The 21,758-nt window shown below is 47.9% G+C and overlaps 1 protein-coding gene and 1 pseudogene across 1 annotated transcript in view; one reads left to right on the forward strand and one right to left on the reverse strand.

Moving 5' to 3' along the window:
- Window positions 1-2,168: 2,168 nt before the first annotated feature.
- The window catches only part of PCNT (pericentrin), a 143,667-nt gene continuing 124,077 nt past the window's right edge, over window positions 2,169-21,758 (reverse strand). The window contains 6 exon segments of the mRNA XM_044918911.1: window positions 2,169-2,626; window positions 3,055-3,182; window positions 13,729-13,864; window positions 14,726-14,802; window positions 16,277-16,509; window positions 17,776-17,895. Of these exon segments, the coding sequence (XP_044774846.1) occupies window positions 2,583-2,626; window positions 3,055-3,182; window positions 13,729-13,864; window positions 14,726-14,802; window positions 16,277-16,509; window positions 17,776-17,895 (738 nt within the window). The 3' untranslated portion in view covers window positions 2,169-2,582.
- LOC123326861 lies at window positions 14,001-14,134 on the forward strand (annotated as a pseudogene).

Genomic DNA, 21,758 nt, shown 5'->3' on the forward strand with positions numbered 1-21,758 from the left:
GAAAATTTTCACACAACCAGATACACACTATATGAACTAGATTCAACATCTAACAGATCTTGCCATGTTTACTTAATACATATTCACGTGCATTTTTTTTCCTGATCATAGAACCATTTCAAAGTATGTTGCACACGTTGTGTCTCCTTATTCTTTAAAAAATTTTTCTTTAAAAATTTGAATTTAAATTCAATTAACATCTAGTGTATCATTAATTTCAGAGGCAGAGGTCAGTGATTCATCAGTTGCATGTAACACCCAGTACTCATTACATCACGTGCCCTCCTTCATGCCCGTCACCCAGTTACCCCAGCCCCCTACCCCCTCCCCTCTGTAACCCTCAGTTTGTCTTCTAGACGTAAGAGCCTCTCATGGTTTGTCTCCCTCTCTGGTTTCATCGTTTCAGTTTTCCCTGCCTTCCTCTATGATCCTCTGTCTTGTTTCTTAAATTCCACGAAAGAGATCATATGATACATGTCTTTCTCTGATTGACTTATTTCATTCAGCATAATACCCTCCAGTTCCATCCACGTCCTTGCAAATGTCAAGATTTCATCCTTTCTGATGGCTGCATAATATTCCATTGTGTATACATACCGCATCTTCTTTATCCATTCATGTGTCGATGGACTTCTTGGCTCTTTCCACAGTTTGGCTATTGTGGACATTGCTGCTATAAACATCGGGGTGCATGCACCCCTTCGGATCCCTACATTTGTATCTTTGGGGTAAATACCCAGTAGTGCAATTGCTGGGTCGTAGGGTAGCTCAGTTTTCAACTTCTTGAGGACCCTCCGTACTGTTTTCCAGAGTGGCTGCACCAGTTGGCATTCCCACCAACAATTTAGGAGGGTTCTCCTTTCTCTGTATCCTCGCCAACATCTGTTGTTTGTTTTGTTGATTTTAGCCACTCTGACTGGTGTGAGGGGGTATCTCATTGAGGTTTTGATTTGTATTTCCCTGATGTGGCTCCTTATTCTTAGTAATTCTGTGTATAAAGCCTAAGAAAGCAGCATTCTGTTACCTGTCAGCACACCCAAGATTTACAATCAACTCCCTTGAAATCTATTACCCAGCACAGATTCAGGTGTACCCCCAGTGGCCCCCAAAACTATCTTCACAGCTGCTGTCCCTCAACTTAAGGACTAAGCTTCACCACTGCACTGGGTTCTGTCTCCTTGAGCGAACAGGTCCTCACGTTTGTTTTCCCATCGGTGTGGCCAACCTGACGAGACCGGGTGAATCACTTACACAGTGTCCTGCATCTATCCTCTTTCTCACAGTCTCATGCACTTTGCTCCTCCAAGCCGGGGGCAGCCACCGGAGACACTGTGCAGCCCACAAAGCATCACCCCCCGAGGCCCAAACGCCAGGCCGCCTGCTCGTCCGGGAGGTGCTTTTAGGACACCAACGGAGGACGCCGCTGGGGGCTGCAGAATGGCGGTTCTCTAACTGGATCGTCCCCCCTCCCTAGTAATGAGCCAGCACTTTTCCGTGACCAAGAATGTTCCCTTGCCTGGGAGGAGTCCCCCACAGCGGCTGGGTGATGATGGGGATGAACTCCCACGGGTACGGAGCTGGTACGATGGTCACTTCTGCTGGTGGCTCCACATGAGCCCTCCCACGTGGGTAATTCTTCAGTATGTGATAACTTATCTACCACAGTCACTCTCCTTCTGGACGGGAAACTGAAGAGACCCTGCCGGGGCTCCTGCCCCCGGGGGCTGGTAGCGATCCCGGACGCCGTGAAAGCAAGCGGCCGAGCACACAGCTCGGCAGAGCGGGGCAAACACTAGAAAACTAGCCCGACAGTCACGTTCGCTGACACACAGAAAATGCAGGCGTGCACCAGTGCTGTAGGCTATAAGGAAAATCTACCACGGAAATAAGCAGTCGTCTGGAAAAAGGTGTTTTATATTAACACCTACGCCCGGCATCCAAAGGTCCTAAAACCACATGGAAATACTTAGAAACCAAGGAAGACCGAGGCAAGCGGCCACCTTTCGGTCTTTACTGGGCGAAGAGGCCTTTGCGTTCCACAGAAAACTTTGACGTACGGTTCAACATAAATTCTAGGTCTGTTTTGGTTTTTCGCCAACGATGAAGCAAATTGGATAAAACTAAAAAACAACACAAGGGCCATTCACAAATAAAATAGTGCTGTGATTTTATTCTTTTTCTTTTTGGTGTGTTTTTGTTTTTAAACCAAGTTCCCATCTGTACACTTTAAGAAAATAAACAACAGGGAAGCCAGTCTCTGCTCACTTCTTGGAGGCGAGCAGGGCAGCTCGGCCACACGCACGGAGCTGGGCAGGCGCCCGTCATGCACGAGCGCACACGTCACCTTGTGAAGGAAGGAGCTAAAACACACAGAAGTTACAGAAGATACTCCATTTGGCTTTGTAGCATTGCAAAAAGAGGAGAATGCTTAATGAGCGGCACTTGGGGGCTGGCATCTCGGGCTCGCAAGGAGACTGGGCGCTGCCTGCCACGCCATGCCACGAGCCTTCCTTGGAGAAAGGGAAAAAACAAATCTTTCCCTCAGATAGAACTGTCACAGGTAAGAGCCACAGGGATTTTATTCATTGTGTAATCTTCTGGCGGCAGGATTTCTTCGAAGCGGAATCTAAAAATAAATAAAAATGACACAGCAATTTGTTAGAGGTCTTCATGTGTCTTTTAAGAAGAATTTCAAAATTTTGAAACAGTGTCACTGAATTAATCTCATTTCTAGTAAAAATGACCATTAAGGTATTCAATGGTTTAAATTGTGATGGTAAAGAAGCCCCAGACAGATTACGTGCTGGCTGGACCGTGGTCTTTGTGCCCTGTGTGCCCGAGGGAAGGGAGCTGAACCACAGGCCCAACGAGGGATGAACCCACGGTCCCCACGGCTTCCTGCTAAGGACGCGTCCTTCTGATGCTGCTGCTGACAGCTGGTTATGAAGACTGATACTAACAACACTCAGCCGAACGCTACAGGCTTTGCGGTGCTGCTCTACGTTCCTTGTGTGCAGCGCATTGTTGTAAAAAACAGAGAAGAACTTTTGTTACCTGGAGGCGCTCCGCCCAGTCTTTGCTGGATCATTTCTAAATGATGAATATATTCCGTCAAGGAATGTTCAGGATCTTGAGAAGCAGTCAGGGATCTTTCTGATCTTGAATGTGGGGATGGAGTGGATCTTCAAACAAACAAACACGCAAGCCACACCAAGAAACAAAGAGTGAAAGTCAACACATGGTGAACGTAGCCAGCATGCAGACAGGCAGTGGGGAATAGGGTAAGCCACACAGTTGTTTCCTTCAGATCCTTTCTTGACCACAAAATAAAAGAGTAAAGTGTGTGTCTGTGTGTCTATTTGTGTGTTTATACATGTGCATAAGTATGCATGCTGTCTCTACACCCAACGTGAGGCTCGAGCTCACGACCCTGAGATCAAGAGTCACACGCTCCACCAACTGAGCCAGCCAGGCGCCCCAAAACTAAGGCATTTTTTTTAAAGTGCTATGTAATGCTTTAAAAACCAACTTCTAGGGGCCCCTGGGTGGCTTAGTCGTTAAGCATCTGCCTTCGGCTCAGGTCATGATCCCAGGGGACCGGGATCGAGTCCCGCATTGGGCTCCCTGCTCAGCGGGGAGTCTGCTTCTCCCTTTGCCCCTCCCCCCCCTGCCCATGATCTCTTGAGCTCACTCACTCTCTCAAATAAATAAGTAAAAATTAAAAACAACACACAAACAGCAATTGCACTACTGGGTATTTACACCAAAGACACAGATGTAGTGAAGAAAGGGGCCATATGCACCCCAATGTTCATAGCAGCAGTGTCCACAATAGCCAAACTGTGAAAAGAGCCGAGATGCCCTTTGACAGACAAATGGATAAAGATATGATCCGTATATACAATGGAATATTACTCAGCCATCAGAAAGGATGAATACCCAACTTGTACATCAACATGGATGGGACTGGAGGAGATTATGCTAAGTGAAATAAGTCCAGCAGAGAAAGTCAATTATCATATGGTTTCACTTACTTGTGGAACATAAGGAATAGCATGGAGGACATTAGGAGAAGGAAGGGAAAATTGAAGGGGGGAAATCGGAGGGAGAGATGAACCATGAGAGACTATGGACTCTGAGAAACAAACAGGGTTTTAGAGGGGAGGGAGGTGGGTGGATGGGTTAGCCCGGTGATGGGTATTAAGGAGGGCACGTACTGCATGGAGCACTGGGTGTTATACGAAAACAATGGATCGTGGATCACCACATCAAAAACTAATGATGTATTACATGGTGATTAACATAACATAATAAAATTTTAAAAAAAAAGGAAAACAAAAACCAACTTCTATAAAATGTCTCAGAGTTAAAATGAGTAAAAACTATTGTATATTATTTTATTATTTAAAAAGATTGGGCGCGGGGGGGGGGGGTGGTGGAGCAAGATGGCGGAGGGGTAGGAGACCTGGATTTCGTCTGGTCTCAGGAATTCAGCTGGATAGGGATCAAACCATTCTGAACACCTACGAACTCAACAGGAGATCGAAGAAAAGAAGAGCAACAACTCTCTCATCAGAAAAGCGACCACTTTCCGAAGGTAGGACGTGTGGAGAAGTGAATCCGAGGCGATATTCGGGAGGATAGATGGCGGGGGAGGGGCCTCCAGCGGCCGCTTCTGGCAAGTGATAGAGCCGCGGAGCACAAAATCGGAACTTTTAAAAGTCTGCTCCGCCGAGGGACGTCACTCAGGTGGCTAAGCGGGGGGTGGAACCCTCCGGGACAGTGTGGTCTCTGGACACTCGGGGTCACAGAAAGACCGGGGGTGCCTGAGTGCGGCAGAGCTCCCAGGTAACGGAGCGGGGACCCAGCTGCAGAGGCAGAGCCCAGGCGCGGGCTCTCAGCTTGGGGTTGCCATAAACCGTGATCCGTGGCACAGTCGGGCCACTGCTCCTCCAGCAGGGACCCAACGAGCAGCAGATCCGGGGAGACTCACCTTCCTCCCCCGGGAGGAGCCGCGCGGGAGTGCGCCGCAGGGATCTGCTGGGTTTGGAGACTCCACCCGGGGTCGTGAGCCAGAGATAGAAAAGCGCGGTCACAGGCCGGGTGAGCACGGAGTGCGGCCGGAGACCGGGGAGCCGGGAGTGACTGACGGCTTTTCTCTGGGGGCTCACTGAGAAGCGGGGCCCTGAGTTCTCGGCTCCTCTGGGCGGAGATTGGGAGGCCGCCATTTTCACTCTCGGCCTCCAAAGCTGTACGGAAAGCTCGCAGGGAACAAAAGCTCCGGAGAGCAAACCCGAGCAGATTACTTAGTCCGGACAGGGCAAGGGCGGGGCAATTCCACCTCCAGCAAAGACTTTTGGAAACCACGGCAACAGGCCCCTCCCCCAGAAGATCAGCGAGAACAGCCAGCCAAGACCAAGTTTACCGATCAATGAGAACGGCAGAACTCCAGCGCTAGGGGAATAATGCACATAGAATTCATGGCTTTTCCCCATGATTGTGTAGTCTTTCAAAGTTAATTTTTTTTTAACTGTCTTTTTTTTTTTTGAATTTTTCTTTTTCCCTTTTTCAACCAACATCTTATCAATCCCTTTTTTAAAGAAACATTTTTATTTTTCATTTTTAGAGTCATATTCTATCCCTTCATAGTAGTTACCCGTATTTTTGGCATATATATATATAAGTTGTTCTCTCTTTAAAATTTTGAGATAGTTTCTTCTAACAGATTAAAATATACCCTAGATCTCCAGTATATGGTTTTTTCTACTCCCCTGCCTGATCACATTCTCTCCCTTTTTTTTTTCTTTTTTTAAATCCTCTTCTTTCTTTTTTCAAACAACTTCTTATCAATAACTTTTATAAAATTTTTTATAATTTCCATCTTTATAGTCATATTCCATCCCTTCAAAATATCAACCCTTATTTTTGTACATACATAAGTTTTTCTTTCTTTAAAATTTTGGGAGGCACTTTCTTCTAAAAGACCAAAATACACCCCAAATCTAGTGTGTGGCACTGATCTATATACCAGCCTGATCATATTTGATCACATTCCGGTTTTTTTTGGTGTTGTTGTTTTGTTTTGTTTGTTTTTGTATGTTTTTATCTTTATCTTTATCTTTTTCTTTTTTTTCTTTTTTCTCTCTTTCCGTTTCTTTTTCCACTGCTTCAGGTCTTTTCTGATTTGTTTAGAGTATATTTTCTGGGAACGTGGTTACTCTGCTAGCATTTTGTTCTCTCATTAATCTATTCTCCTCTGCACACAATGACAAGACGGAAAAAATCACCCCAACAAAAAGAACAAGAGGTAGTACCGACTGCCAGGGACCTACTCAATACGGACATTAGTACGATGTCAGATCTAGAGTTCAGAATCATCACTTTAAAGATACTAGCTGGGCTTGAAAAAAATATGGAAGTTATTAGAGAAACCCTTTCTGGAGAGGTAAAAGAGCTAAAATCTAACCAAGTAGAAATCAAAAAGGCTATTAATGAGGTGCAATCAAAAATGGGGGCACTAACTGCTAGGATAAATGAGGCAGAAGAGAGAATCAGTAATATAGAAGACCAAATGATGGAAAATAAAGAAGCTGAGAAAAAGAGAGATAAACAACTACTGGATCACGAGGGCAGAATTCGAGAGATGAGCGATACCACAAGACGAAACAACATTAGAATAATTGGGACCCCAGAAGAAGAAGAAAGAGAGAGAGGGGCAGAAGGTATAATGGAGCAAATTAGAGCAGAGAACTTCCCTAATTTGGGGAAGGAAACAGGCATCAAAATCCAGGAAGCACAGAGAACCCCTCTCAAAATCAATAAAAATAGGTCAACACCCCGACATCTAATAGTAAAACTTACGAGTCTCATAGACAAAGAGAAAATCCTGAGAGCAGCTCGGGAGAAGAGATATGTAACCTACAAGGGTAGAAACATTAGATTGGCAACAGACCTATCCACAGAGACCTGGCAGGCCAGAAAGGACTGGCAGGATATATTCAGAGCACTAAATGAGAAAAATATGCAGCCAAGAATACTCTATCCAGCTAGGCTGTCATTGAAAATTGAAGGAGAGATAAAAAGCTTCCAGGACAAACAAAAACTAAAGGAATTTGCAAACACAAAAGCAGCCCTACAAGAAATCTTGAAAGGGGTCCTCTAAACAAAGAGAAACCCTAAAAGCAACAGAGACCAGAAAGGAACACAGACAATACACGGTAACAGTCACCTTACAGGCAATACAATGGCACTAAATTCCTATCTTTCAATAGTTACCCTGAATGTAAATGGGCTAAATGCCCCAATCAAAAGACACAGGCTATCAGACTGGATTAAAAAACAAGACCCATCGATATGCTGTCTGCAAGAGACTCATTTTAGAACCAAAGACACCCCCAGATTGAAAGTGAGGGGGTGGAAAACCATTTACCATGTTAATGGACACCGAAAGAAAGCTGGGGTGGCAATCCTTATATCAGACAAATTAGATTTTAAAGATTCTTTTTTTAATTTATTTATTCATGACAGACAGAGAGAGACAGAGAGGCAGAGGGAGAAGCAGGCTCCCAAGGAGCAGGGAGCCCGATGCGGGACCCGATCCCAGGACACTGAGATCATGACCTGAGCCGAAGGCAGACGCTTAACCATCTGAGCCACCCAGGCGCCCGACAAATTAGATTTTAAACCAAAGACTGTAATAAGAGATGAGGAAGGACATTATATCCTACTTAAAGGGTCTATCCAACAAGAAGATCTAACAATTGTAAATATCTATGGCCCTAACATGGGAGCAGCCAATTATATAAGGCAATTAATAACAAAAGCAAAGAAACACATCGACAACAATACAATAATAGTGGGGGACTTTAACACCCCCCTCACTGAAATGGACAGATCGTCTAAGCAAAAGATCAACAAGGAAATAAAGACTTTAAATGACACACTGGACCAAATGGACTTCACAGACCTATTCAGAACATTCCATCCCAAAGCAACGGAATACACTTTCTTCTCTAGTCCCCCTGGAACATTCTCCAGAATAGATCACATCCTAGGTCATAAATCTGGTCTCAACCGGTACCAAAAGATTGGGATCATTCCCTGCCTATTTTCAGACCACAATGCTTTGAAACTAGAACTCAACCACAAGAGGAAAGTCGGAAAGAACTCAAATACATGGAGGCTAAAGAGCATCCTACTGAAGAATGAATGGGTCAACCAGGAAATTAAAGAAGAATTAAAAAAAATACATGGAAACCAATGAAAATGAAAACACAACTGTTCAAAATCTTTGGGATGCAGCAAAGGCAGTCCTAAGAGGAAAGTATATAGCAATACAAGCCTTTCTCAAGAAACAAGAAAGGTCTCAAGTACACAACCTAACCCTCCACCTAAAGGAGCTGGAGAAAGAACAGCAAATAAAGCCTAAACCCAGCAGGAGAAGAGAAATAATAAAGATCAGAGCAGAAATCAATGAAATAGAAACTAAAAGAGTAGTAGAACAGATCAATGAAACTAGGAGCTGGTTCTTTGAAAGAATTAACAAGATTGAGAAACCCCTGGCCAGACTTATCAAAAAGAAAAGAGAAATGACCCAAATCAACAAAATCATGAATGAAAGAGGAGAGATCACAACCAACACCAAAGAAATACAAACAATTAGAAGAACATATTATGAGCAACTCTATGCCAGCAAATTAGATAACCTGGAAGAAATGGATGCATTCCTAGAGATGTATCAACTACCAAAACTGAACCAGGAAGAAATAGAAAACCTGAACCGACCTATAACCACTAAGGAAATTGAAGCAGTCATCAAAAATCTCCCAAAAAACAAAAGCCCAGGGCCAGATGGCTTCCCAGGGGAATTCTACCAAACATTTCAAGAAGAATGAATACCTATTCTTCTGAAACTGTTCCAAAAAATAGAAATGGAAGGAAAACTTCCAAACTCATTTTATGAGGCCAGCATTACCTTGATCCCAAAACCAGACAAAGACCCCATCAAAAAGGAGAATTACAGACCAATATCCCTGATGAACATGGATGCAAAAATTCTCACCAAAATATTAGCCAATAGGATCCAACAGTACACTAAAAGGATTATTCACCACGACCAAGTGGGATTTATCCCTGGGCTGCAAGGTTGGTTCAGCATCCGCAAATCAATCAATGTGATACAATACATTAACAAAAGAAAGAACAAGAATCATATGATCCTCTCAATAGATGCAGAAAAAGCATTTGACAAAGTACAGCATCCTTTCTTGATCAAAACTTCAGAGTATAGGCATAGAGGGTACATACCTCAATATCATAAAAGCCATCTATGAAAAACCTACAGCGAAGATCATTCTCAATGGGGAAAAACTGAGAGCTTTCCCCCTAAGGTCAGGAACGCGGCAGGGATGTCCACTATCACCACTGCTATTCAACATAGTATTGGAAGTCCTAGCCACAGCAATCAGACAACAAAAAGAAATCAAAGGCATCCAAATTGGCAAGAAGAAGTCAAACTCTCACTCTTTGCAGATGATATGATACTTTATGTGGAAAACCCCAAAGACTCCACCCCAAAACTGCTAGAACTCATACAGGAATTCAGTAAAGTGGCAGGATATAAAATCAATGCACAGAAATCAGTGGCATTCCTATACACCAACAACAAGACAGAAGAAAGAGAAATTAAGGAGTCGATCCCATTTACAATTGCACCCAAAACCATAAGATACCTAGGCATAAATCTAACCAAAGAGACAAAGGATCTGTACTCAGAAAACTATAAAATACTCATGAAAGAAATTGAGGAAGACACAAAGAAATGGAAAAACGTTCCATGCTTATGGATTGGAAGAACAAATATTGTGAAGATGTCAATGCTACCTAGAGCAATCTACACATTCAATGCAATCCCCATCAAAATACCATCCCCTTTTTTCAAAGAAATGGAACAAATAATCCTAAAATTTGTATGGAACCAGAAAAGACCCCGCATAGCCAGAGGAATGTTGAAAAAGAAAAGCAAAGCTGGCGGCATCACAATTCCGGACTTCCAGCTCTATTGCAAAGCTGTCATCATCAAGACAGCATGGTACTGGCACAAAAGAAGACACATACATCAATGGAACAGAATAGAGAACCCAGAAATGGACCCTCGACTCTATGGTCAACTAATCTTCGACAAAGCAGGAAAGAATGTCCAATGGCAAAAAGACAGTCTCTTCAACAAATGGTGTTGGGAAAATTGGACAGCCACATGCAGAAGAATGAAACTGGACCATTTCCTTACACCACACACAAAAATAGACTCCAAATGGTTGAAAGACCTCAATGTGAGACAGGAGTCCATCCAAATCCTCAAGGAGAACACAGGCAGCAACCTCTCTGACCTCAGCCGAAGCAACTTCTTCGTAGAAACATCGCCAAAGGCAAGGGAAGCAAGGGCAAAAATGAACTATTGGGACTTCATCAAGATAAAAAGCTTTTGCAAAGCAAAGGAAACAGTCAACAAAACCAAAAGACAACGGACAGAATGGGAGAAGATATTTGCAAATGACATATCAGATAAATGGCTAGTATCCAAAATCTATAAAGAACTCGTCAAACTCAACACCCAAAGAACAAAGAATCCAATCAAGAAATGGGCAAAAGACATGAACAGACATTTTTCCGAAGAAGACATCCAAATGGCCAACAGACACATGAAAAGGTGCTCAATATCGCTCGGCATCAGGGAAATCCAAATCAAAACCTCAATGAGATACCACCTCACACCAGTCAGAACGGCTAAAATTAACAAGTCAGGAAACGACAGATGTTGGCGGGGATGCGGAGAAAGGGGAACCCTCCTACACTGTTGGTGGGAATGCAAGCTGGTGCAGCCACTCTGGAAAACAGTATGGAGGTTCCTCAAAAAGTTGAAAACAGAGCTACCATAGGATCCAGCAATTGCACTCCTGGGTATTTACCCCAAAGATACAAAAGTAGGGATCCGAAAGGGTACGTGCACCCCGATGTTTATAGCAGCAATGTCCACAATAGCCAAACTGTGGAAAGAGCCAAGATGTCCATCGAGAGATGAATGGATAAAGAAGATGTGGTGTATATATACAATGGAATATTATGCAGCCATCAAAAGGAATGAGATCTTGCCATTTGCAACGACGTGGATGGAACTGGAGGGTATTATGTTGAGCGAAATAAGTCAAAAAGAGAACGACATATATCATATGACCTCACTGATATGAGGAATTCTTAATCGCAGGAAACAAACTGAGGGTTGCTGGAGTGGGGGGTGGGGTGGGAGGGATGGGGTGACTGGGTGTTCAACACTGGGGAGGGTATGTGCTCTGGTAAGCGCTGTGAATTGTGCAAGACTGTTGAATCTCAGATCTGTACCTCTGAAACAAATAATGCAATATATGTTAAGAAAAAAAAAAAAGAAGAAGAAGAAGGTAGCGGGAGGGGAAGAATGAAGCGGGGGAAATCGGAGGGGTAGACGAACCATGAGAGACGATGGACTCTGAAAAACAAACTGAGGGTTCTAGAGGGGAGGGGGGTGGGAGGATGGGTTAGCCTGGTGATGGGTATTGAGGAGGGCACATTCTGCATGGAGCACTGGGTGTTATGCACAAACAATGAATCATGGAACACTTCATCTAAAACTAATGATGAAATGTATGGGGATTAACAAAAGAATAAAAAAAAAAAAAAAAGAGGGCACCTGGGTGGCTCAGTTGGTTGGGCGACTGCCTTCGGCTCAGGTCATGATCCTGGAGTCCCGGGATCGAGTCCTGCATCGGGCTCCCTGCTCAGCGGGGAGTCTGCTTCTCCCTCTGACCCTCCCCCCCTCTCATGCTCTATCTCATTCTCTCTCTCAAATAAATAAATAAAATCTTTAAAAAAATAAAAAATAAAAAAAATAAAAATAAAAAGATTTATTTATTGGGGCGCCTGGGTGGCTCAGTCGTTAAGCGTCTGCCTTCAGCTCAGGTCATGATCCCAGGGCCCTGGGATCGAGCCCGCATCAGGCTCCCTGCTCGGCGGGAAGCCTGCTTCTCCCTCTCCCACTCCCCCTGCTTGTGTTCCCTCTCTCGCTGTCTCTCTCTCTCTCTGTCAATTAAATAAATAAAACCTTAAAAAAAAGAGATTTATTTATTTAAGAGAGAAAGAGAGTGTGTGCACACATGAGGGTGGGCACACCGGGGGAGGGGCAGACGGAGAGAGAGAATCTCAAGCAGACTCTGTGCTGAGCGTGGAATCCGATGCTGGGCTCAATGTCACGACCCTGAGATCATGACCTGAGCCGAAATCAAGAGTCAGACATCTAACCGACTAAGCCACCCAGGTGCCCTAATAACATGTTACTTCATTCACGAAATTTTCAAGTATAAATGCATTACCCCAACGGGATGATGGAGCCCTGTCCCTCAGACCCACCGCTCGGTGCCCTAAGGGTGACCCCACTACCCACTGGCCTTTCTCTGATCATCCCAAACTGTCCCCTTCACTTGGGGCACAGCCCACCGGATCCAGTCTCTACGGAGCACCCTTCCTCCCGGTCCTCTGCTTTGCGTCCTTCACGTTCCCTTCAGGGTAGGCACACGTCTTACTCATCCTTGCACCACCCACGTAAAAGAGGCCTTGGCTGGCACGGACTCTTTCCATAACCATCAGCAACCCAGACACCAGGGTTGCCACAGCCACCGGCCAAGAGTCCCCGCCTCCCCCACACAGACCTGGGCACCCGGGGCCCCACGGACTCATGTGCACTCCCTGCCTTGCTTGAGGCCAGGCCAAAGCCAGCACTTCTGAAACACATCTCCCTGAGGAATCCCACACGTCGGTGGAACACCATCAGCGCAGGAGATCCCACGTCAGCCGCACATGGGGCTGGCTGCCGCCTGGCCCCACCCCTACGTCCCGTCCCGTCTCTCCCGTCAGAGACCGCTGTGCTCACAAGCGCAGCGTGCACAGAGATGCCACCGTCAACCAGGGGCAAGGGCTGAAGGCGCACACGCCGGCGCGTCCTCCCCGTCCACGGCACCCGTGGGGGACGGTGCTACCACCCTAAGCATGGAGCACGCGCTGGGAAGCACACAGAGAGAGGCCGAAGGTTCTGGACGTGGGGACAAACACCCGCAAAGACACGAGCTGAACTGGCCTATGTTACAAATCTTGGAAAAATCATGGTTGAAAGAACGAAATAAATGACTCGTAACCAGAGTCCCTCATCCCAGCGCCTGAGGAGGAGGTTCACGTGGTTCACTCTGCAGAGATGAAACCCAAGGTCCATCTTTCACGGTAACACCCGGAGGAGAAGTCGCAGCCGCAGCCGCACCCCCTCACCCCACCGCGGTCGCGGGACATCCACGCAGTCACGGCTCAGCCCGTTCCGGCCATCAGGGGAACACAGTTCACTGTAACGTTGAAACAAACTTGCATTCCACCATCCAACCACAAGGCCTCTCATTCTTTTAACTGAAAAGGGTTTTTTTCCCCACAAGTAACCTACGGATGTTTAACGTGGTGGCTGTAACATCTCAATTGCCAACTGAGTAGTAAGTAGAGAGATGACCTCATGTGTGCCAAAACACCCCGAATCCCACAGAAAACAGATCAAGTCAAGCCCACCAAGGCCCTGGTGAGCACGCGCACGTCTGAGTAGGGGCCCAGCGGCCTGCCTGCAGGCCCGCCTACCGTGCAAACGCAGCCTGGAAGCACACTCACCTCTCCCTCCTGCACGGGGAGGCCTTGGGCCCGCGGTCCCCGGCGTGGCTGGAGGACGCGTCCCGGGCTGGCGGGGAGGTGCTGGTTTTGGGTGCAGGCTGCTGCCGTGGTGCCGGGAATCCTTCCCCCGCAACCGCTGAACAACAAAGGGATGAGGAAAAGAGACATGGATGCCTTTAGTAGAAAGGCCCCTCCACCAAAACTTAAAATTTACAAACCTTTAGGAGTCTGCGTGGCAATTTCAAAGCATTTTTAAAATACCCGGTTTATATGTCGCTTCTTGGCCTTTTGGCTAAGATCAAGTGTAAAATACCCGGTTTATAAAAATTATGTTTTAAAAAGCTCTAGAAGAAACCTGAGTTTTGATCACCTGTATTCTGCCCCTGCAGGGCTGACCTGACCCCCACATCCATACGGCAGTGCCCCCAGGGGAGCACCCCGTGACCTTGGGGAGCCAGCGGGGTGCTCCCCCCACCCCAGGATTTGAGGAGGGGGCTCTGGAGGAGGGAGAAGCAGAACCCTGAGACCACCAGGTGTGCCTGGTGTGGGAACAACCCTCCTAAAGGCCTGGAGGCCGAAGTAACCACACGTGGGAACCAAAGCTAATCGGTGGCCAGGGTCGCCCAGCTGCCGAGCGCTGGCTGCCTCCCCTCCAGACGCCTGAAGCCCCGCAGGACTGGGGGCCGCGCCCCTGCGAGTGGAGAGTTCTCTGCGCACATTTACACGTGGGGCAGGGCCCCACGAAGGCCGCTCTTGGGCGGAGCGCGGGTAGTGGAGCTCCCAAAGGAGAGATGTAGCCGTGAAGCGGACCTTTTATTAAGTGCGTTACTCGTCTATATCTCTGGCATTTCTACGTTGTTTCAACCGTTAACCGGTCTTCTCTGCGCTTCCCAACATCGAAGCCACCTTCCCTCAGAAGCCACCTGGCCTCGCCGACGGCCCCGCTAGCTGAGTGTACGGTTTCCGGTGTGCTTTACAGGGCTCCCACTGGGCCCACCTGGACGGGGCGCTCGGCCTGCCACCACGGCTCCTTTCCGATTTACCTCTTGCCACTTCTTAACCAAGAAACGTAATCTACAAAGAAAACAAAGGACACAAAACATTGGAAACTAGAGCAAAACAGTTGTGAAAAGAGTGGTGAAGATCCAGACGTCACCGACACCCGGGGTCAGACTCGGGTGGGCCCCCGTCTGCGGTGACCGTGGCGCCCCTGCCAACCAGCACCTTCCCGGCCACGGCGCCGCCCTGACGCCCACCAACCCGGGGCCCCAGAGACCCCAGTTCAAAGTCTGCAACACCCGCTCCCTACCACCGCTGGGGCCACTCGACGGCTCCGGGCAAAAGGAGCAAGATAGCGGCCCCTGCCCCCAGGTGTCCTTGGTCACACAGGGAGCAGGGGTGTCAGGGTGAGGAGCGCCAGGGGCCAGTGCCCAGAGGTGCTGCGCTGCAGGGCTCCCTGGCTCCTCCTGGGACGGCGCCTCCGTGGCCTGGCGGACGCCCTTCAGAGACGGCCTTCCTGTCAGCAGCTCCTTCGAGGCACCGCCGCCTCTCTGACCGCGCACCCTCCTGGAAGGCACGTTCTGACTCGCATCCAAACTGCAGCTGCTGAAACTGCTCCGCCCGGGTCCCCTGCCCCACATCACATCTGCCAGGTTTCCTGGCACAGGGCGTTCTCTCCAAACATGCAGACTGGACGGATGGATGGACAGACAGGTGGTGGGTTGGTGGTCTGCGGTCAGAACTCAGAGGCGAGGGGACGACGTGCCCTGAGGCTGAGGGCCGAGAGCAGGAGAGCGAGGAGGCCAGGCAGCCTCCCACCTCTGCTGGACCGGACTGGCCGGTGCTGGGTCTCTGCAGGGGCAGGGCCAGGAGGAGTGAGGGAGACAGCCGACGGGTGGGGTCTGAGGAAGGCACCTCGAGGGCATCACACGGCAGACAGAGCTAACAATTCTTAGCGGGACAAACATTTGGGAGATTCAGCAAATCTTAAAATTATAACGTAAAACGGATTTTCAGCACTGTTAATTCTGAACAGGTCGAAATTTCAGAGACTCACATTCCTGCCCCCAAAACGACACCCCGTGTCAACAACGCCTAGGACACTGAGCGGTGCCTGGGGCCAGCGGGACCTCCACGCCCTGCCCTCCTCCAGGGAGAGGGCTCGTGGCCAGGATGAGAGCAGCACACGCGGCCACCACCCCACGCGGGTGACGTGGCCCGGTGGGCCTGGCCCCTTTCATGGAGCGCACATTTCACTAAAATACAGGCAACCGGAGTGTGAAGCCGTGAAATGCAGTTTCAAACTCCGTCAGACGTGCCTGTCGTCAGAAGGAATCCTGGCACGAGGCCCGTAAGGGGCAAGGTATGGTTTTGTGATGAACAGGCATCCCTCAACCTTAGTTTCAGAAGCTGGGTGACGGTTCTGCGCAACATGGTCTCTCGGAGGCAAGCGTAGCTCAAAAGGGAGCGCCATCGTAGAGGGAGACAGCCCCGAATACCCAGCATGCCTCCCACTCACGAAGATTCGGCGGCGGGGGCCTCAGCGTACCTTAATATCGCGATCACCACCCTGACGGCAGTCCGAAACTTCGTAAAAGGGCGAGATGTGGTAATTTTCTTATCTGCTTTGGAAGGAAATACTCCCAAATGGGCGATCATGGAGAGCGTTTCTTGTTCAGAGTCCTGGAATCCACCAATCAATAGTAAAAGATACTTCTTTTGATAAATCAGAGCTTTTCTGAAGCTTTCTGCTCTCAAATAATGCAGGTACAATTTCTCCATCTGAAAGAAAAAAAAAAAGTTAAACAATCCTGGAACAAAGACATCTTGCTGACGGATGCATAGCACGTTCGTACCACTGGGCTTTAAGAAGAACCAGACAGGGGCGCCTGCGACTCTGGATCTCAGGGTCGCGAGTTCAAGCCCCACATGGGCTGTAGAGAGGACTTAAATAAATAAATAAATACATCTTTAAAAAAATTAAACTAAAAAGATGCAGACCGTTTCTCCCTTCAGCAGACTGTTTACAGCAGTGAGCCCTGCGTGACCTCTGTCACCAGGGACAGCCTCGCTGGGCAGACTTGGACAAAAGGCAGACCAGACATGCTTTCCAAGCCTCGGAGGAAAAAGGCCCCGTGAATCTGACCACTAGGTGAGGGGCACACCCGGGGCGGGACGGGTCTCATCCCCAGGCCCATACACAGAGGCGTATCCTTATGGAGCGCACATAGAAATGACGGCCCCGCACCCCAGGGGCCAACACAATGACCAGCGAATCCCCGGTCTGGGGTGTTTTCAGGCTGTGGAGACGGTTACCTAATATGAGGTACCTCCAAGCCTGACACCCTTAACTTGTGAGCACAGACACAAGACACCTGTACGGAATGACAGTGGGTTTCAGATGGAAGTGTATTCACTTTACTGCTCTAATCTGAGACGGCTCGACGTCTCCCCACTGCTGATAGACACACGCGGATACTCGTGTTGGCAACTATGCTCAGGCGAAGGAGAACCCCACCAGCACGAGAATGCTTTCGCAGCTGCAATGAACAGACCAGGATTCTTAGAAGTACCGACTGTCACACCTTTGCCAGCCTCACGGAACGCACACCACCGAGCGTGAGCCCTGACGTAGCCTGTGGACTCTGGGTGATGACCACCTGTCAGTGCAGGCTCACTCAGGTGCGGGCTGTCAGCACTGGGGGAACAAGGAGTATATGGGAACTCTCTGTACCTTCCCCTCAGTTCTGCTGTGAACCTTAAGCTGCTCTAGAAATATAAAGTGCTTGTTTTTTTGGTTTTTTGTTTTTTTAAGAAAGTGTGAGCGAGCGTGCAGGGGGAGAGGCAGAGGGAGAGAATCCCAAGCAGACTCCCTGCTGAGCACAGAGCCTAACATGGGGCTCAACCCCAGGACCCTGAGGTCATGACCTGAGCCGAGATCAAGAGGCAACCGGGCACCCCTAGAAATATAAAGTCTTGAGAACAGATAAAGGGCACTCAGCGGATGACACTGTACACGCCCAGCGCGGCCCCCAGGCCTGCGCTTACGTGCACGCTGCAGGTGTTTCCCTCCTCGCATGCGGCCGGCGTGGGCACTGCTGGGTCTGGCTGTCCTGCTGAGCTCTGCGAGACTGCCCCGTCTTGCTTCCACGCAGACTTGTCCGGTCTCTGTAACAAACCACAGACGACACCGTCTACACAGTTGCTCCAACAGAAGAACATCTTGAGAAAAACGGCCGAGGGCGGAGTCGCCACCCCCACCCCAGGGTCAGGGTCACGTTCACACAGCTCGTTTCTTCCTCGGCTGCTCCCCCAGGACGTAGGAGGGGGCTGGGGCACGTCTCCCGAATGCCACAACATGGGCCATCCTGGGTCCGTCTTCGGCATCTTTTCAGATGCCCCAGCTGTTACGTGGTGTTATCAATCAGATAATTAATATTCACGGATGGTTACTGCATACCAATTACTGAAGTATGACTGCACAAAAGGTACGTTTTTATCAAAAACAAACCCCAAATATTTGTGAAAGAACACCGAATTCAAAGCATTAAGCCTGCTGAACACCCGCACAGTCTCTGGTCCTAGAAAGGCTAACTCCTGACAGGTCTGAGTTCCTGGTTCTACGGCAGCACCAACAAATCACACGCCTGGAAACCTCAGCAAGGGCCCCATGTGGGCGCTGCGGACACTGAGGAGCTGTCATGACCAGGCAGCACATCCAAACATACGTGGCGTGGCCTGGATACCACGGTGTGTGGAGAGCGCCCAGAGCTCCAGTGGGGACCCATTTACAGAGGAGAAGGATCCCACAGTGAGGACAGCAAAGGGGCTGCTCATACCGGATGACCAGAGGGAGCTCCGAGCACTTTGGCCACGTGCACGGTGACCTCGTTCCTGCAGTCTGGAACAGGAATCAAAAGCAGCCTGGCTGCACCAGCCCCCAGCTCCAGGGCACAGCAGAGAGGAGGGGCCTGTGACTGAGGTGACCCTGTCGAAGGGCTCTCACAGGACCCCTGGTGAGGAAGGGGGAAAAGACTAGATGTTTGTTTTCCTGGTCCTAAAACACAGCCTGGTCATTTGTGGAAAGAGGTTCTCTAGGAATCAAAGTCTCCTTGGTTTCACCATGTTCTACCAGCTCACTCCCAGCCTGTGATTTACTCATTAAAAATATTTATTTTTCAGGGGCGCCTGGGGGGCTCAGTCAGTGAAGCGTCTGCCTTCAACTCAGGTCGTGATCTCATCAGGGTCCTGGGACTGAGTCCCACATTGGGCGCCCTGCTCAGTGTGGAGTCTGCTTCTCCCTCTGCTTCTGCCCTTCCCCCCATTCGTGCTCGCTCTCTCAAATAAATAAAATCTTTAAAAATAAATAAATACTTATTTCCTATAATGAAAGCAGAAATTAACAAGTGGGACTACGTCAAACTAAAAAACTTTTATACAGTAAACCATCAACAAATAATACATTCAACAGAGAGTGAATATCCAAAATACATTTAAAAACTCATATACAGCTCAATATAAAAAAACAATCCAATGAGCAGAAAACCTGGACATTTTTCCAAAAAATACATAGAAATGGCCAAAAGACATCTGAAAAAATGCTCAGCATCGCTCGGCATCAGGGAAATCCAAATCAAAACCTCAATGAGATCCCACCTCACACTGGTCAGAATGGCTAAAATTAACAAGTCAGGAAACGACAGATGTTGGCGGGGATGCGGAGAAAGGGGAACCCTCCTACACTGTTGGTGGGAATGCAAGCTGGTGCAGCCACTCTGGAAAACAGTATGGAGGTTCCTCAAAAAGTTGAAAATAGAGCTACCCTACGATCCAGCAATTGCACTACTGGGTATTTACCCCAAAGATACACATGTAGGGATCCGAAAGGGTACATGCACCCCGGTGTTTATAGCAGCAATGTCCACAATAGCCAAACTGTGGAAAGAGCCGAGATGCCCTTCAACAGATGAATGGATAAAGAAGATGTGGTCCATATGTACAATGGAATACTACTCAGTCATTAAAGAATGAAATCTTGCCATTTCTGACAACATGGATGGACCTCGAGGGTATTACACTAAGTGAAAGAAGTCAGACAGAAACAGACCAATACCATGTCAACGCTCTTATATGCGGAATCTAAAAAACCAAACCAAACGAACAAAACAGACTCACAGAAACACAGAACAAACTGGCTGGTGGTCGGGGGGGGGGGGGGCTGGGGGGCAGACAAAATAGACCAAGGGGATGAAGAGGTGCCAACGCCCAGTCATTAGGACGCCACCGCAGAAGGGGCAGTCAGGAAACCGTGACAACTCTGTGCGGTGACACACGGGAACTAGACCCACGGTGGCCACCGTTTCGGGACGGATGCAAGTGTTGAATCACCATGTTGTACACTGGAAACTAGTACAGTATTGCGTGTCAGTTAGTCTTCAATAAAATAATCTATTCCCTGATTTCCTCGTTAACTTCCACAGAAAGGATGAAAGTGTTGTAATGGTGGCGGGGCTTTAATCACAGGCACAATAAGACACCTTCAGCAAGGGGCCTCCAAACGCTTCCGACAAGTCCCAGAGAAGCAGACAGGACTGTGAACGGTGCTAACGGCAGCTTTCGTCAAGATTAAAACGTGGAGCCATTGTAACTTCTTACATCAAGGAATGCAAGTCCTGGGTCGGCTTGGTGGTTGGACCCTACTTTCCAAGTACAGAGGTCCCTTTACCTTACCTACCAACAGAGCTTCAAAACAGACAAAGCAAAGCTGGACGGAGCGTGAAGACAAATTCACTGTTCTACTTAGAGATGTCAACATCCCCCCTTCACGGTGACCGAGGACAAGGAGGAAGCAGCTCAAGGTTACAGGAGATCTGAACGACCTTTGTGGGACCCTCCACCAACACCAGGAACACCAAGTCCATCACTAAAAACCTTTCCCAAAAGACCCAGGTGGTTTCACTGGTGAATTTTAATAAATACTTAAGGAAGAAATAAATACTAGCTCTAGGAAACCTCTTCCAGAAATTAAAAAGAGGAAGGAACATGTCCCAACTCATTTTATGAGGCCCAAACTAGACAATACAAAAAACCCCTCCAGATTAACATCCTTCATGAACCCAGAGGCAAAAATGCTCAACAAAATACGGGCAAATTGAATCCAACAATACGTAAAAATGGTAAGACATCATGACTGCCCGGGGCTTTCCCTGGCACACAACATAGAGTCCACAACCAAAAATCAACCTAATACACCATGTTAGCTGAGTAAACAAGAAAAAGCGCATCACCTTATCAACAGGTGAAGAAAAATCATAACAAACTCAAACATCCATTCATGATAGAAAGTCTTCGCAAACTAAGACTGGGAAGGGAACCTCAGCCCCAGGGCCTTCGCATGAGCACCTGACAAACGGAAGCTCCGGCCAGGCCCCCGGACTGGGAACCCGGCCTGCCCAACCACGTCCAGGAAGTCCAGCCTGTGCAAGAGGCAAGAAATGGAAATCAAAGGTATTCATATTGGAAAGAAAAGAAAACCCTATTCACAGATGATATAACTGTGTCTGTAGAAAATCCCAAAGAAGGGCTCATCGGGTTAAAAAGCAAGGTTAGCAAGGGTCACAGCACAAGGTGAACCTGTGAACATGGACCGTGTTTCTACACACGAGCCACGAACAACTGGAGAACAAAAGGTTTGAAAAGTACCTTTTACAACAGCTCCCTGAAAAATGAAATGTTTAGGTATCAACCTAACGTTTTTAGGATCTGAACGCTGATAGTTACAACACATTTAAGAGACAGAAACACATGAAAGGACATGCAAGTTCCCAGATGGGAAGGTTCGATGCAGCTAAATTCAAACATAGTTACAGTTACGTGGCCAAGATGTCAATCCTTGCCTAAAACCTTTATGACAGCTTCACTGAAATGTAACTCACATACCATAAAATTTATCCTCTGAAAATGTACAATTCAACAGGTTTAGGATATATTCACAGAATGCAACGACCACCACTCTGTAATTCGTGTTTTCG

Source organism: Neomonachus schauinslandi, chromosome 1 (genome assembly GCF_002201575.2).
Source record: "Neomonachus schauinslandi chromosome 1, ASM220157v2, whole genome shotgun sequence".
Classification (NCBI taxonomy): domain Eukaryota; kingdom Metazoa; phylum Chordata; class Mammalia; order Carnivora; family Phocidae; genus Neomonachus; species Neomonachus schauinslandi.